This window comes from Penaeus vannamei, chromosome 2 (assembly GCF_042767895.1).
Source record: "Penaeus vannamei isolate JL-2024 chromosome 2, ASM4276789v1, whole genome shotgun sequence".
NCBI classification, from domain to species: Eukaryota; Metazoa; Arthropoda; class Malacostraca; order Decapoda; family Penaeidae; genus Penaeus; species Penaeus vannamei.
This window is the reverse complement of record NC_091550.1, coordinates 1100401-1117900: the sequence shown is the minus strand read 5'-3', so window position 1 is coordinate 1117900 and position 17500 is coordinate 1100401. Positions and strand designations below refer to the sequence as shown.

Here is a 17500-nt window from a genome sequence, read left to right as displayed (position 1 = left end):
AATTGACCTAAATTTCTGCATCCTTACCGTAAAGATTAACCAAGTAGGAAAATAAAGCATTAAAAGTGGTCTGAATAGGAAAAAATGTGGTCACTACATGAGTTCATAGCGCATGATGGTAAATACAGGTTAACTAATACTTTCTGGATTGTAAGAAAGAGTTCAGATAAAATGACAAAATACTATAATATACAGCTTTCAAATGTAGACTCTATCAAATATTCTGGCTGCCAGCTAAAGCCTTGTTGAAATGGAACTTACTCCAGATACATTGAGGTGTTTCCTGAAGAGTCCTATATCCCAATGTATGCTAGAATGCCGACACTAATACAGTGAAGTTTTGATTGCAGTAGTTGTAGAATTATAATATGGATCTTTGTCACATTGATGAAGGTCCTTTTGTCTCAAAGGTATTGTATATTTTTCTTTTCCAGACATTACAGTTGGAACATTAATACTTGTGTCTAACTCTTTTTATAACATATGTTATAAATGACTAACTGGATGTAATGTCCCTTAAAATTAATGGTTATGTTATCTAAAAAGGGCTTTCACTATATAAATAAAGCCAAAATATTGTTGAAACTCCCTGAAACTTCTCTCAGGTATCCATCTGATACTGAGATAAATTCCATTGCCGAAAATAGACTTTTGATCATATTCTAGTACTTCACATACACAAAGTTTATCAAAAGTCCCACCATAGCCATATGTTTTACTTCTGGCCTGATTTCTCCTGTTTTTATACATTTTTTCTCTTTTAATCAGAACAGTTAAGACAACATGCTTTGTATAGAAAATAAATTCTTGTACTTCACTCTTCATATAGAGTGTTGGTCAGTATGCACTTATTAAATGCTGCTGTGCTTACCAGATTCCCCAGTATCGAAGAGAGTCTCGCCGTCAATCGAAGATTTTGATGAGGAAGAATTAAAGAGCAGTCGTGATGGCTCCAGCGTTAAGGGTTCTTACTATGTCAGGAATGTGCAAGACTCTGTTGTTGCCAAATTGCCATCCACCCCCAAGGTAAGGGCAAGAAATAAGGGGCATTTTACCAAGTGTACCAATTATTTTACTAGTGTAATTATAACCTATATGATTATTTTGCTAGAATAATGACAAGCCATACATTTGTTTTACTAAAATAAGCTACATATTTGCTTTATGAGGATAATGTCAAGCCATACATTTATTTTACTAAAATAATGGCAAGCCACTTGTTTGTTTCACTAGAATAATGTGGGCAGCAGGAGTGAAGAAGGCAGAGTGGACCCGCAGGATCATCATCAGCAGCACTCCCCTGACACGCCCTTCATGAGCAGTCAGCTGTGTGGGACTCAGGAATGTGAGGTGGTATGGGACTGCAACTCCCCGGGATATTCCAAAGATGACTTGAAAAGGAGTGAGTTTTAGGTCTTGCGATGGGAGCAATGCCTCTGCTACTTTTTCTTTTTGATTTACTTCAGAGTTTGTTTTTATAATTTTTTTTTTTACAAGGCTGTGTTATTAACATTAGAAAGTAATGTAACTTTTTTTTCCTGCAGTGCCTGGTGGGGATTGCAATGATGTGGTAACTGCTTCCTCACCCATAACGTTTGTGGCTCCTGCACCACATCGCATGTTGTTTCCAAGGTCACGTATGCGTTCTCAGCCAAGGTCGGCTAAGGATACAACTGCCCAGTTGGATGAACTTTTAAATCAACTTAGCACAAAAGGTTTGGGTTTAGAAAATCATATAATAAAAGTAGATGAATTTTTTGTTGAACTATACTTAGAATGGAGATAGCCAAGTTTACTTAGAGTAGGGTGGAGAGCACATAGATATAGAAAAAGAAAAGAAAAAATTGCCCATGTTCCGGCTTACATGTCAAAGAATGAATCATATGCATTAAAAAAGTATTTCAGAAAGCAAGAGAAGTGAAGCCATCAGCTGAAGCTTTACATTTGCTTATCCCCATTTACTTATTGCAGGGAACAAGTCAAGTGGACTGCCAGTAAGTGATGAACCTCCAATACCAGATGCTGAAGGAAAGCTCATTCCCAACGGAAAGCCTGGTTCCCCTCCATCAGAGGAGTTGGGTCTCTCCCCATCCACTCCCCCTGAAGCAACATTGCTCCATCAGTCATCTCAGCCATTTGAAGTCCATGAAGCGTTCAGGCAAGAGGAAGTGGTGGACATTGCTTTAGACACAAGCGTAGCAAATGCATTCGAAGACTCTCTTTGGGGGGATGACCTGAACATGGGAGTGTGTGATATCAGTGGTGTCAGTGAAACCAGTGACTCCGTTTCAAAACAGAAATTGAATGTGACAGCAGATGAGAAGGAAAATGTTCCAGTTACAGATGTGGTGAAAGATGCTATAGATATGTCTACAGATGTGTTTGATGATGACCTATTTAATGATTCTGTGATAAGATCAACGCAGGCTGTTGAAGAGGCTATGGAGCAGAGTTATAAGGCAGAGGCTAAGTCAGATACTTTCGGAATTGAATCACTGAGCAGCAAAGTGAAGGGAGTAGGGCTAAATGTGCATGGTAAAAGCAGTGTAGAAAAAAGAAACTTTGTTACAGGTATAAGGAAAACTTCATCTGTGTCCGAGGATGAAGGTGTGGTACTTAGTCAAACAGCAGTGATAGGTAAGGGAGTAAAAGAGAGGAATCTTGAAATGCACTGTTCAGGAGATCAAGTGCAAACTGTGAATAGTACAAATGCTTTGTCAAGATACAGTAAAGGCAGTGGAGTTAATAAACTGTTGTATGTCAAGAAAAATGATCAGCAAAAGTTTGTTCAGACATCAGATGGTAATAGAAGAGATATAAATGAAAACCAAATGCCAGTTAGGAACAGTAAATCTTCCAGTGATAGCATGCATGAAAGCACAAGGAACAAATCTGGAAAAACAAGTCCAATTGTTGGCAAGCAAAGAAAGTCTCCTGTAAGTGTGGATGCACCTCATAGGAGAGTGCGGAGCTCTTTTCTTCTGAGCTCCGCAGCTTCAGTCCAAGCAAGGGGAAAACTTGGTCTGCAGGAAAGCACTGGTGATGGTGAATGTAGTACATATATTGAGCAAAATATTTCTAATAAGAGAAACAATGATGCTTTTAGTGTTGACCAGAGAATATCAAGTAAGTCTGAAAGTATAAATGTAGGAACAAAATTAGATTTACCAGAACGAACACACAATGTAAATGTTACAGCCCCATTGACAAACAAGTTTTGCAGTGCTTCTACCTCTGCCTCATTACAAGGAACAAAGTATATGAACAAAGACTATGGGAATGTGCAAGCCAAAAGACCCTTATTCAGGAATGAGGAATGCAGCAAGGAGAAATTTAGTGATAGAGCCCAGACAGCAAAAGGACAGCTCTCACGATCACATTCGACAGATGACACTCAAGCAAAAGCTACAAAGCAGACGTCTTCCTTCAGACGTGTAAACAGCTCAGCCAGTGTTGAGCTTTCTCGTGAATTTGAAGAAGACGATGAGTTCTTTGAGGCCATACTCTGCACACTGCCAGAGGAAGATCAGCTGTATGAAGGAACCAGTCAAGCTATAGCTCCTAAAGCATCACTTGGCAATCTTGAGAACGTGAAAAGTGGTTCTTCCTTAACATTGAAGAGTAATAGTCACAAAGCAGAGCAGAAGCAGAGTAATAGTCACAAACTAATGGCAAATCAGCAAGAACATCACAGACCTATGACTGTAGGACCTGTTAGTACATTAGCCATGACGAAACCTTTGCATGGTGTCACTACGCAAGGTGTTTCAGGGTTTAGAAACATAAGAGGTGCTGCTTCCAGTCCCGCAACAAAACCTCTACAAAGTGTGAGGGAGGATTCACGAGGGCCTCAGTTCAAATTTTCCTCAGTCAGCGGGAAAAGTTCTTGTCAAGGTAAGTGAGAAGCTATGACTGGTTATTAACTTTTAAGCATGAAACAAACAAAGACTTAATTTTATTTCCTCTTTATGATTTATACGTTGAGTAATTTATGTTGTGATTTAGCTTTTGTCTCTTACGTATGAGAAGTTACAAGTAAAACTTATTAGACACTAATTTAGCTATGAATTTAGATGTTATATGGTTCTTTCTCAGTATTCTGAATTGATGATAATACAGGGCATAACTGGAAATAATTGGAAAGAATTTTTCCACAGTAAAATATGAAATTGAGGATTGAGCATTAGATGCCATGAACTTGGTAATGTTCTTTTAAATCACTTAAACTTGCACTCACATCATCTAACCAGATAGAAGGTTTTACATTGTTCATTTGGAGATTATTTTATTAGTATTATTTATTATTCAGAAGCATGGGTTATGGATATATATGACTTCTGTTATTTTTGAAAAGGTCACCTCTTGCCTTTTATTGTAATTTATTGAAGACTAGTGTGATTCTTAGCTGAGAGGTGTTAGATAGTGTGAGAAAAAGAATATTATAGAAATATGTAAGGTTTGGAAGTTGTAAAACATTATATTAATTTATGCATGTGTTGTTAATATTTGATTTTCTTCTGTTTATGATTCTTCATATATTTTTTGGGGGGGAAGAGGAAGTAAGCCTCTCCTGTTTATGGTTCTTATTCATATATTTTTTTGGGGGGGAAGAAGTAAGCCAACTTAGTGATTTTTTGGTTGGTACATAAGGTTTTGATTTGATTTGGAAGAGTAGACAGTGAAAAGGGGCCACTGACTGTTGGTTTCTTATGCTGCTTTGTCAAGTTTATATTTTTCAGTATACGGATACTGTTTGTACTGAAATAATCAGAATTGTATATATCATGTGGTCTGGTTTACACAAGAGTTATAGTAGATAATATGAGTGAATTATTATTTTTCATCAGTAGCATTTTATTTGCTAAGCATTTGTAGGAAAGTGCATTTTGTTTATTATTCATGTGTACAAAATTGTCTTAATCTTTTGAAATTAAATCATATTAAGTACAAGTCCCTGTTGTAGGCTGTTGAAACGGTTAAGCGTAAATTATTTCAGAATTTATGTTTTAGCAATTTGAAATAAACTCATGGTATAACTATGCTATTGAAATGCAACAAAAGCTGATATCATTTTATTGAAAATTGGTTTAATCCAGTAGGTGAAGTTGGAAGATTCAGATTTAACTGTGAAAATAAATAATAGGGTTTTCTCCCCACACTTCAGTGACCTTGATGGGTAATGGAAAGAAGGAAAATTATTTATTTACACGGCAATATACCTTACAGATGATGTTCCGCCGGTGCCAAAATCTAGTATTCCAGTGCAGGATGATTTTGGAGCAAGTGATATTTTGGATGATGACTTCTTTGAAGATGATGTTCTTACATATATTGAAGAAGTTGAATGTAAGTTTCTGCCTCTCTGCCTGGATCTTGAAGATTTCCAGTAAAATGAAAATCTAGTATTCACCTTCCAGATTCAGGTTTTCTCCTTATAAAGGTTATCAGACTTTGTAAAGTATGTGAACTTGTCGTTTGCAGCAGTGTAAAATGTCATCACAAATACCCCCTTTGAATTTTGTGGACTCACCTAATGCATAATTCACTTAGCATATGGCACTAGTAAACATTGCCAAAAGATAGCCCTCCTCCCCCACTCATTTTTTATGGTAAAATGCGGAGGCACATGTCTAATTGTCACTTCATTTTTGTCTTTTAATAGCTCAGTATAGCAGCCAGCAGTCGCATGGGGAAGCCTCGAATTCTCAGCCATCACATTCTCAGCAAATAAAGTGCACACAAGAGGAAATAGCACGCAAGAAGGAAGCTGCTCAACGTCTGCGGGAACAAAAACAGAGGCAGCGCCAAATGTCGGGTCATTACCGGCCAGTGTGCTAAGAAAGCCGATGGATGTAAGCTATGAATCCGAATTGTTATTGAACTTACTGTAACTGTTAGTTATAAAAGTTACCTCTAATGTTAGTAGTTGAAACTACTTCAAAGAAATGTATAATGTTTTGGCATGTACATTAGACAGGATACTGATGAAATTGCCTTTGTACATGACATAGTGGTTATTGTAGCATTGCCAAGTGTTAAAGTGTATTGTAAATAAGTGTTTAAACAAATTTTAACTACACAGTTCCTTTAAACAATTTCATTGACATTCCTGTAAGCTGTTGTCAAATATATTTACACAGTTTTGTTATCTGTGATATTTGAATTGTAGAATCATTAGACTACATTTTTTCTCAGTAGTCTAATAAAATGCACACTTTTAGCTTGATCTGATATCATCTGTGTCATTAATAGTTCATTACATGCAAGAGAATGGTACTTATTTTCCTTATTGTCTTTGTTTATGAGTGAGCAGATTATTTCAGTTCCAGGCCTGGTTTCTTATAGTGCTGGCACAACTACCACCCTATTGCTGAAAGTGATTTTTTTTCTTGCTTTTTTTTTTTTTTTTTTTTACTGTAGGCACATCATTCCTCTTTCTCTATCAATCAAGTGGGAACTACACTGTGTATGAAAGTCTCTACCCATATACTCCATGAAAAGTATAGCTCATTATGTCTTAATTTTTGGGATATGCATTACAGAATCAGCAAGACTTTTCTCTAGTCTGTTACTTCTATTTATGGAAAGTGTATGAATATGGAGGGTAGCAGGATACAGATATGGAAATTTATAATTATTGGTGTGAATGCAGAACAGAGTAAGTACATTAATAAGTTGGGAAAGATGGAAAGTTAAGGGGGGTCATATTTTTGCATTGAAAGCTTTTGTTTGAAATTTATGACCAAGCATTTGATAAAAATATTCTTAAAAATCTTTCATGAACTTGTGGTTGAGAGATGTGTGTGTATATATACATGTTAACTTCAAATTATCTGTAAATAAAGTGTTTTGAAAAATATTGGGATATCACTACCCTATTGAAAATAAAAGTTAACCTGTGTGTCTTAAGAGTAGTTTGTCACTTTAGTGCATGATTTTTGTGTTTATTTGCAATTTCACTCACTCCAGGGATATTTAAAAGATTGTTTGAAAAAATGCTGATATAAGAAAGGCATATCACTTTCTCTTTTCTTAAAAAAGAGACCTATAAACCTCACTGAACATCTAAAGATAATATAATATATGGTGTGAATGTTTTCCTCAAATTCCTTTTCTTATAAGATGGTTTCAAACATATATTCAAAATGTGCCTTGCTTTGTGACTGAATGAGAGAGGGGGCTGGTAGAGGATTGGGATATAAAAGATTGAAGTTTTCCATCGTCCTCACTCTTCACTCTTCCCCAACCAGTGCTCCTTTATTTTGAAGTGGGTTCTATGGGATGATTTTAGTACTATTGTCTTCTGTGAACTTTCTCCTTGCCAGTGATGCAAAGTACAGATGGATTCTTTCTTTTGATTAACCTATAATAAATATTGGCTCACTTTCCATGAAGTCATGTAGGATGTATGTATGCTGATGTATGTTTTAACTTTAAACAGTTCTGTATCACAATTTAAGTTTTTTTCTTATAACTTTATTAATATTTACTTTTCCCAACATGATATCAGTACCAGACAGTTCCTTTATTTATCAGAAATAATCGGCATTGCATCTAGTAAAAGTGGTTATAGCATGATCAGCCAATAACAACAAACTGACAATGGAATGGATCAAACTAGACATTTTGAAAAAAAAAATATGACTGCAAGATCCATAGTATTGATTAATGTTCCAAATGTGAAAACATAATTGAAAAGTAGAAGAGAAGGTAATAAATTTGACAAATTGACACAAGACATATGGAAGCGATAGATATTAAAAAAATACATCAAAGGTCATACAGCACTGAGGTATTGTGGCAGAATGAGTAAAATGAGTTAATGATTAGGACAAAATATGGTAGATGGCAAAGGTTGTAGAGCACAAGAGGATAATATGGTAGTGAAAAAGGTAAAGTGAGGGAGCAAATGGAGTAAGGTGGGGATTAGTAAACAGAGGTAGGAAAGTTAAGGGAAAAGGGTGATTAGATCAAATGGATAGTATCTATCTATCTGTATGAGGAACACTGTAAAAGTTATTATGAAGCAATCAGCAGGTAATGAGAGCAGAAATGAATGGTAAGTAGGAGAATAATAATCTAGGGAATGGGAGATGGGAACTGGGGGAGGTGGTGGTGTATCAAAGAATGTAAGGAGGGGTTGGATCCGAAGCACACTGTTGTGAAAGAAGGGAGTCATGTGAGCATTCTTGTTGAAGCAGTAAGGATAATGGGGAAAGACGAGGGAATAGTGCATATGGAAAAGGGGGAGATAGGGTGTGTTGGGAGAGAATGGGAGGAAGAGTAGGGGGAACTTGAGGATGATGATGGATATATGAAATTACTTTGGATTTAGAGAAAATGCAAGGTGAATGAGAGAGCAACTCCTATAAACTACATTAGAGGGCAGCAGGCTGTGGAATGACAGTGCTTAGCAAGGTGTCCAAAACACCATTTCTGACATTGATGGGGAAGGGGTCGATATGGTTGGTCAGGGCAGGACACTGCACCAATATTCAATGGAGAGGTCATGTTTACAGAAGCTAATCTTAGCAATATTGGTGCAGGACTTTTGGTGGGAGGAAAAGTGTATCACCGTATTGCTACTGCATCATAATCAAAGAGGCAGGCAAGCAGGTTGTTTCCACAGTCTGACCAATCCTCGTAGACGTTGCAATCAGCTGGGGATATAGAAATGGTTTCAGTACAGTATCAACGGAGAAGTGAGGTTCTGCAGAAATAGGGTATGCATGAGCTTGGGCCATAGATGTAACTCACAAGGGGTGAATGAATAGAATGGCTGAAAGGGAATCAAAGAATTGATCCCATTTAGCTGGGCTAGAAAGAGTACTCAAAAGGTTTGTAGAGGTGAAAGTAGTAGAAGGAAAAGGCTGGAGGAAGAGGGATTGGTTGGGAGTGAGGTAGTATTGTGTGGAGGAGGGCAGTAAGGATATTGTAGTAATAATGGAAGAGGGGCAGAAAATGAAGAAGACTGTGCAGATGGACTAGAGGATATTGGAATAGTAAAGTGATGTATTCTGAAGTTGAGTAATGGACGGTGTGGATGCTCTGAAATGGATCAAGATGGCAGCAAGCACTGAGGGGGTTGTAATAAAAGCAACAGTCTGAGCCATGATCAAAGGAGAGGCAGGGGTCAGGAAACAAGAGAACTCAAATCTAAATAAATGAACTGGTGAAAGGGTAAGCCTTAATGCCCCTAATAAAGTTACAAAACCTTCATTATTGGCCATAGTGAGCCTGAAATACACAGTAGGACAAGGACAAGAAAGGATTGAAGAGAAGGCAAAGGAAAGCAGAAGAAATTACTTTGCATAAATAGTAGAGCCAAAGGCTGAGGTCCAAGCAAGGGGTGATCCCCAACATTGGGCTTCAGTCACCATCTCCTAAGCTCCCCCCCATGATGATAATGAGCATGGGATAGAAGGTGGGGGAGACAAATGAAAAGTGGTATCAGATACCTTGAAAGGTTTAGTCTTGTAACAAAATTGATTCTACTGTATGTCATTTTTTTTTCTTCTACTGTTCCCATAAGGGATGTAGTACCTTGCAGCCAATGCCAAAAGCTATCCACAGGTGTTATACAAATAATACTTTAAACTTTAACCCATTGGCGCTGGGTGTCACGTACGTACATGCCATGGCTGTTGTAGACCAAATGCCGGGGGCATCATGCCATGCCCATTCCCGCGCTACTGGCTCGTCGGAAGGAGGTTGTTTTCCTCCACTAGTAGCGGCTTCATTTATATGGTAAAGATTTTAGGCAATGGCACCTAAAGTGAAGGTAAACCTTCAAAATTTTAATATTTTTATAAATTATAGCAAAATAAAAGATTTTAGGAGCTATATGTCGCCCGCAAACTACCGATCGAGCCGGGCGCAAGCAGGGGAAACTGCCAGTGTGCGCCAACAAGCCGGCGCATACGTAAACTTGACAAAATTTTTACCCGTTGCTGACGGGTTAAGTACAAACTTCTACAAAATTACTATGTGAAAAAAATCAAATAAATTTGTGTACAAATGTTCTCATCTTCCTCAAATTAATAACGTCAAATAGATTTTACACACATTTTATAAAAGAAAAGAAAAGAAGAAAAACAAAAATATATATGTTGAAAATTTAGGAGTAAATTAAATCACCACATTTAACTGCTGTTTATTAAAGTATAAAAGAATATATGTTTAAATAATAGTACACATTCTATTATTGCTATAAGACAAGTACTTCATACTGACCCTTACTCTGAAAATAGCACTGATACAATCTGTGCAAAACCCATTCTTTGATAAAAAACAAAAAAAAAAAAAAATTCCATCTCTTCAGTTATAAAATCTTGGAAAATATTTCATTTCAGGTGCTATTTGTTGAACATGTAAAGGCACTTGAGAGCAGTTAAGACTAACATTCAGGCATTTAGCATGTCTAAATATCCGCAACAAAACTTATATTATGGTTTTCATGCTCCAGTTCATTAATTACAACCTTCGTACCAGTGCATACTGATATATACACAATTTATATGTTCAGCTTGTATCAATAACTTTTTTGCTTTATACATCCTTGAAAAATTATACGAAACATATATTACTAGTGGTTTTTATGTATAAATCTGTATGCATTTTGTATGCATAGACTATCTTAAAGTTATGAAATAGGACTATAAAAATAACTTCTCAGAAAAAAAAAAGAAAAAAGAAAAAGAATAAGAAAAATATTAATTTTTTGTCAAACAACCAAAAACTGCCATTGCTTTTACATACCTTTTTAATAAACAGCATAAGCCATTCACTGTTTAAGTCATACAAACTCTATGAAAGTTCACAAATATTCCCTCTGAAACTTTAAATCTACAAAAGAAAAGAAATGAAAAGAAAAATTAAGAAAAAAAGAAATAAAAAAATAAAAAGTCCAGGAATATTCATTTACTTTAAATTTCACAATGGAAACATTCTTGCTGCAACAGTCTCCAAACACCACTTCTTATGTTTATATTATAGAGTGAAGGCATTATTTTTCTACCATATGATTCCCATCCATTTCCAATAAATGACTCGAAGCAAGGTGTGTGTCAAAGGTCTACTTGCAGACAGTAACTCGAATATTTTTTTTTGCCAAAAAGTAGCAACATACAATTCAAACGGCATATCCATCTGGAGAGGCCTTGGATATTTGTACACTTTTTCTGAAACACTAAAACACAGGAGGAAAATAGTGCTAATTTTACAATAAGCATACCCGCCTCCTGGTTCTAGATCATGAAAAATCAAAACCGTATATATGCTTTTATTATGCAATAGGCAATGCCTTCAACTAATTTCATAAACTGAATGGATTAACCCTTTCCCTGAAAAAACTGAACCCCATACTCTAACCTTTGGTTGCATACAACCTGGCATTCTAAACCTTATCACTTCAATCAACCAACACACTCTACTTTTCTTAAACATAATTTGTTGTAAAGGCACTTCATATGAAATTGTGCATGAAAATCCTTTCAATATGAACTGGAGGGTCAATGTAAGAAGGCACCTTTGAACAGGTAAGGATCATAACTGCCACTGACAGGCACTTGCCCATAACTAGAAATTTTGTCCCTCCACTTCACTTAACAACACAGAAACTGACCGTATGTTTCAAAATAATACAAATTTGTAACCTACAGGAAAAAAGAAAACTTTTGGGGAGATGTGTACAGACTGAATTCCTAATGTTTTGGTTACAATAAAGAACTAAAAAAACAACAAATGAAAGAAAAATAAATAGAATGAACAACTAAAAAAACTGAATAGAAGTATAGTACATATACTAAACTTGGAACATTGAAACAAAAGGAAAAACAAGTCAAAATTCTATAACTACTACCTGAAAACAAATGGCATAATTTTACCTACAGCAGGTCAGGTACCACATAGCTATTAAAAATAGAGGGGTGGATCTACGTCAAAAGAGATGCAGACTGTATATCAATGCTTATCTGAACTACACTTATTTAATATAAAAAAGCCATAGTTAACGCAGTTAGTCATCCCTAGATCTTTGAAGACATGCAGCCCTTGCCAAAAATGCCCTCTACAAAGAAAACAAAACAAATCTTGTGATTTTCATTTTAACAACTTTTATATCCACACAAAGAGAGAGAAAAAAAAACAAAAACAATGTCAATGTTTTCATATCAAATCTAACAAGCACTTGTTATGTGATTCTTTGAAGGATCCTTTATCTTACAGAAAGTGACAGGAAGCTCTCATGCCCCTGGCTTTACTACCCATTAGAGGATATTGGTCCCAGGGTATTTGTGGTATCAAAAATAAGTGTCATATATTGTTGGAATTACATTATATCAAATATATAAATCACAAAAGATGTACCTAATGCATATTCAAAAAATGCCTGAACATTCAGTTTTACAACAGTAACTTTGAAAAAAAATTAAATAAATAAAAAATAAAAATACATAAAGACGTCCAAGACATCATTGGGCATTTCATTATTTGGAAAAGAAAGACCAACAAGAAAGGGAGGACATGATAGAGAAGCGAAAGAAAAGAAAAGAAAAAGTAATGTGATGCTAACAAGTTTACTAAGCTAATTCTCTTTGGGAAACAAATTTAGGAAAGTATAAATGTAAACACTTAAACCTGAAAAGCAGATGCAAGAACCTCCCTAAATGGGCTTAAAATCTAGTAGAGAGACTATGTGACAGCTGCATGTGAAAAAGTCACTAGAATCCTGGTTTGATTTAGTGAACTCTTACTGAACTTAAACATACTGTAGCAAATTACTTCTATTGAATTTCTAGAGCATGCTGCCTCATCACAATCTATATTTTCTTAAGGCCACTATTATCACTGTATAATATCAAATGTCATGCACTGTGTAAGAGCCACACAGCAGGTTATTTTTCCATCAAATCCTATATATACACTAAGAAACCTTAGACACAGCAAGGAACTCATTGAAAGGACTGCTGCATGGCATTTGTTTTGTGATTTCACTTTTAAAGTGTAATAGCACAAAATGTTGTCAATAAAGGTATTGTTACAATTCTCTAAAGATTTCCCTTGATCAGATCAGATACTGCACTACTTTCATCCCAATCCCATAACCAATGAATTACACAGGTATCTTTGCATGTTGTAGGATACAGTACTATGTTAGTTTCCTCACCAGGCCTAAACAAGTCTGATGTAATCCCCTTCAGACAGATGCAGAGCAGAGAAGTTACTATATATAATAAGGCACAGGGCCCTGTTTTATCTACTTACACAGCATGTAAACATAGAAATGTACAGACACATATAAACCTTGTCGGCTCATATAAAAATATAAAGTATAGTTAAAGCATATATTATAAGCAGTATGATAAATATTTTTCTACTGATTATACCTAAACAAAACTAAGGTTAGTAACTTAAGTACTACTGCAATGACTATGGTAACAGAATTTATAGGCTGGTGTTAGTTATTGTGGAACTTACTGATCATAAGAAAATGGCATTCAGATTTGTACAGCAGCAGGCATGAGAGCAGATGAAGACATTGTTGCAATACTGTTTATTCCATGAATGGACGACACCTGTTCAGATGAAGACTGAGGTGCATCTAAAACTTTACTTGACTGTGCCAATGTTCTATGATCTGGTGAGCTTGATACCTCACACTCACTCTGATTCGCTGAATGCTGATTCAGGAAATTATCCATCAATTCACCACCTGCTTCCACCAAAGGGGAATCCCCATGCCTAACTTCTTCCACTTTAACTCTCGAAGTATTTGAGACACTTGATGATTGAGACATCTCTGCCCTCCTTGGTACCTGCATTTGTGATTCTTTATTGTATTCCCCTGGCAACTCTTCTCGACCAATACTATTACTTTCAATTATTCCAGTAACGGTTACATTCACAGCTGTGCCTGGGTCCATGCTTTCAATGATTTCGACATTCTCTAGCAAAACCCCATCATCAACTGTTACAAGATGATCAACTGAGTGACCTTCAAATACTTGATCTTTTAGGTTTCCATTAACAGCGTGATGTGCAACTTCTTGACACTTGGTCCCTGTGGCAAACATATCTTGTGATTTCCCTGCAAGATTCTGAGTTGGCAAAATTTGGTGACCCTGTGACCTGAGATGGTCTTCACTTGAGCTTGAACCTGAGTATGCTGGTCCTGCTGCTAAAACAACTGGCTGTGGGCAACAGCTGACTGGCATCTGGCTATGTTCTCCACAACTAACACTGACTATACTACCATTCTTTACAATGTGATTGTTGACTACAACATTGTTCACAACCTGCTTATTAATAACCACTCTATCATTGGCATCTTGTCCATGATTACTCTGGTTATTAGGCTTGGACAGAACATGGGAAGGAACAGTGGAGGAACCAGCAGTGCTGGATGCCTTCCCATACTCTCCGTTTCCTGCTTGCACCACTAATTTACCTGGTGTTTTCACAACAGAGTTGGATATACAAACAGCAGGAGGTGGGCTGGTAACAGTGCTAGACATAACTGTAACTTTTGCATTATCTCTATTTACAGGTGCTCTCATCATCACATTACTACTAGAACTGGCAGGAACTTCCACGCCTACATTCTGGTTATTTCTATTAACAAGAGATGCACTTCCCCGGTACACCTTTGCAAGCCTTCCATCTTGACCCTGAATGTACTCCACTAGGTATACCCAACGGCCACTGGGACTGGTCTGGGGATTTGCTCTGTTTGCGCCAGAAGTGGATCCACCTACTGAAAATACATTTGAATTGGGTTCTAAAATACTGTAGCTTGGTCGACCATAGCATTTCAATGGTTTCTTAACAGTGAACCAATCTGGCTTACCTCCTTGTGTACCACCATTGGTCTGACTGCCTGCTGTTGGAATACCATCCCCAGTATTTTCTTCTCCAGCACAAATGGTAATTACTTCTTCTGGTAAAACATTATCACTTGTAAAATCAGTGCACTCCTCTGAGACCTGGTTCATGGCCTGCTCTGGCACTTGGGCAATTATTTGGCTATTTTCAAAGCCTGCCACCTCGCTCTCATTTTCAGGAATGGTTTCTGTTACAACATTTTCCGTTGCTTTCTCCAGATCCTTTAAATCAATGTTTATTGTGTTCCAAGTTGACCTGATATTCACTTTCGGCAAAGTGTTATGTTCTGGAGGTGGCTGGAAGACGTATGTACGCAAATCATCCATGCTTACTTCCTCTGTTACAACTTCTTCCTCGACTCTCTCCTCTTCCACAAAACTGGCTTCATTTGTTTGTATTTCTACCTTCATCTCTGCAGACTGATCTGGAATCTTCACCTTTTCAACATTTGCTTTGCCCTTACTTTTACTTACACTAATTTTTTTGGGTCTGATGAACAGCCCCGTTTTGCCATTGGCAATTTGTTGTACTCCAACAGTAGACACTAAACCTGACGCTGATATATTTGACGGATTTCCTTTAAGAACTTCCTTCCTTTTGTGTGTGTTTTCTAATTGAGATGCTTCCTCCTCCTCTTCCTCCTCGTCGTCTTCCTCCTCCTCCTCTTCCTCTTCTTCACGTTCTCCCTCTTCAAAATCTGTCCATATCTGCTCCTCTTCCATCTGTGCAGCTGCCTCTGGACTAATAATCTGGAGTGGCTGCCGCGGTCTACGAGGTTTGCGCCCCTGAGTCTTCTTCATGCGGTCCGCTTCCTCTTGGGAGAGGATGATAATTGCTCCTTGGGTCGTCAACAGCTTACCATGCCGAGTCCTCAAGTGTCGTTTGTAAGTGTTTCGGGTTTTAAATCTGAGATGAATTCATTCACAAATTACTTCATGTAGAGTAATCATAAAAGATAAAAGATTTTAAAAATTACATATCAAAATGCCTTTATTTCTGGATCAACAAATACATCAAATGAAAACTAATACCCTAAAAGTTACTGAAATTCATTGCACTGCTAAATATAATTTCATTTACTGTTGTCTTTCAAAAGGAAAATCTAACTTTGACCAAAAGATTTTCAACCAAGGGTCTCCCCTAGGTTTGTTAACCTATCTTGCAGTATAAAGTAAGATATGTTGAACATAACATCAAAGTACAGTCACCCTTTCCTTACCTCATCAAACAGTCGGAGCACTCGTAAGGTGATTCTCCAGTATGCCGCCTACGATGCTCCTTGAAGTGCGAGGGATGACGGAATTTTCTCCCACAATCCACGCAAGTGAACCTTGTCTGATTTGTGTGAATCAGCATGTGGTAATTGAGGGAATGCTGTCTGGTAAACACTGCTTCACAGATTCTGCATTCATAAGGTCTGATACCTGTCAAAAGATAAAAACAATGACATTTATCTCTAATATTATATTTCTTTACTCTAAAAAAATCTTGTCCGAATAAACATCACATAATGAAACAGAATAGAAATCAAAGTGCATTTACCTGCATGACTACGGTAGTGTGACAACAGGGTGGACGGGGCAGTGAAGAGACGTGGTGGGTGACATATCTTACATTCAAGTGTGTCTAGCGCCATCACTGGCAACGACCTGATCTCTGTAATTAGCTTCAAGGCCATTTCCTTTTCAACCTACAAAAATAATATGTAAGTGAACATTTGCACCTAAGCAGGTTTAGCCCCCTGACTAGAGGGTAACACAGTTATGACCCCGAGATTTGTAAACAATCAATTCAGAGGGACTCGCTGATCCAATAACCTTATGGGAGAAGACAGAACTCGATCAATAGTAAACCGAGAGCTCCCTAGACATCAACTACTCTAACCAAATATAATACCACAATGGAACAGTATTAAGATTGTATACACTAGTTTCATAGCAAATTTTCATTGAAATTTCACACACACACAAAAAAAATCTACCAAAAGAAATAGGAGTAGAAATGGTACGGGAGAAAAAGATGGAAGAAAGGCTAGAAGGAAACGGTGAGAGGAAAGTGACAAGAGAAAGGGACAGAACACATGTGCTTCTCGATGACTGGTACAGCATCAAAAGTATACACAAGCATCAGGTACTAAACAGGCCCACACAGCATGCTTACCTTACTCTGACCGATGAATTTTGCTCGACCTTTGGGCTTTTTGCGCACTTTGTATTCATCCCTTTCAATGATCCTTGACACAGTCTGGATATTCGATGGCGGGTTATTGTGATCATACACGACTGGCAAATCTGCTGTACAAGGAACGTTGAAAGTAGTCAGTAACATCTATAATAAAATGTAGCATCTTTTGTAATCCTTCATGTATCGCCAAAGAAATATTCACGTACATACACTCTCCTGAAGGAAATCTACCTTCTCAAACCTATCATAAACCATATAGGGTGAGAAAGCCTTCAACATCGTAACAGACTAACATTAAACTCTAAACCGATATACGTACCAGAGCGCATAACTTTGTACTGCTGATCAGGTGTGAATTCCACCTCACAACCAACCACTGGCAATGGGGTTGATGAACTCCCAGAGTCCTGAGCCATCTATAATAAATAAGTAAGTA

The 17500-nt window shown here is 37.1% G+C and overlaps 2 protein-coding genes across 8 annotated transcripts in view; one reads left to right on the top strand and one right to left on the bottom strand.

The window, feature by feature from the left end:
* LOC113804781 (uncharacterized) overlaps window positions 1-6857 on the top strand; it is an 8843-nt gene extending 1986 nt beyond the window's left edge. For both annotated transcript variants that reach the window (XM_027355679.2, XM_027355680.2), the window contains exons 3-8: window positions 875-1026; window positions 1234-1402; window positions 1545-1715; window positions 1972-3894; window positions 5227-5346; window positions 5663-6857. In XM_027355679.2, the coding sequence (XP_027211480.2) occupies window positions 875-1026; window positions 1234-1402; window positions 1545-1715; window positions 1972-3894; window positions 5227-5346; window positions 5663-5838 (2711 nt within the window). In that variant the 3' untranslated portion in view covers window positions 5839-6857. The remainder of the gene's footprint in view (window positions 1-874; window positions 1027-1233; window positions 1403-1544; window positions 1716-1971; window positions 3895-5226; window positions 5347-5662) is intronic.
* Window positions 6858-10141: 3284 nt separating this feature from the next.
* The window catches only part of LOC113804780 (uncharacterized), a 16831-nt gene continuing 9472 nt past the window's right edge, over window positions 10142-17500 (bottom strand). For 5 of the 6 annotated variants that reach the window (XM_027355674.2, XM_027355676.2, XM_027355677.2 and 2 more), the window contains exons 7-11: window positions 17384-17480; window positions 17041-17174; window positions 16423-16570; window positions 16100-16304; window positions 10142-15786 (exon numbers count right to left, since the gene is read on the bottom strand). In XM_027355674.2, coding sequence (XP_027211475.2) covers window positions 13497-15786; window positions 16100-16304; window positions 16423-16570; window positions 17041-17174; window positions 17384-17480 — 2874 coding nt within the window. In that variant the 3' untranslated portion in view covers window positions 10142-13496. The remainder of the gene's footprint in view (window positions 15787-16099; window positions 16305-16422; window positions 16571-17040; window positions 17175-17383; window positions 17481-17500) is intronic. The other variant, XM_027355675.2, reaches the window with a different exon arrangement.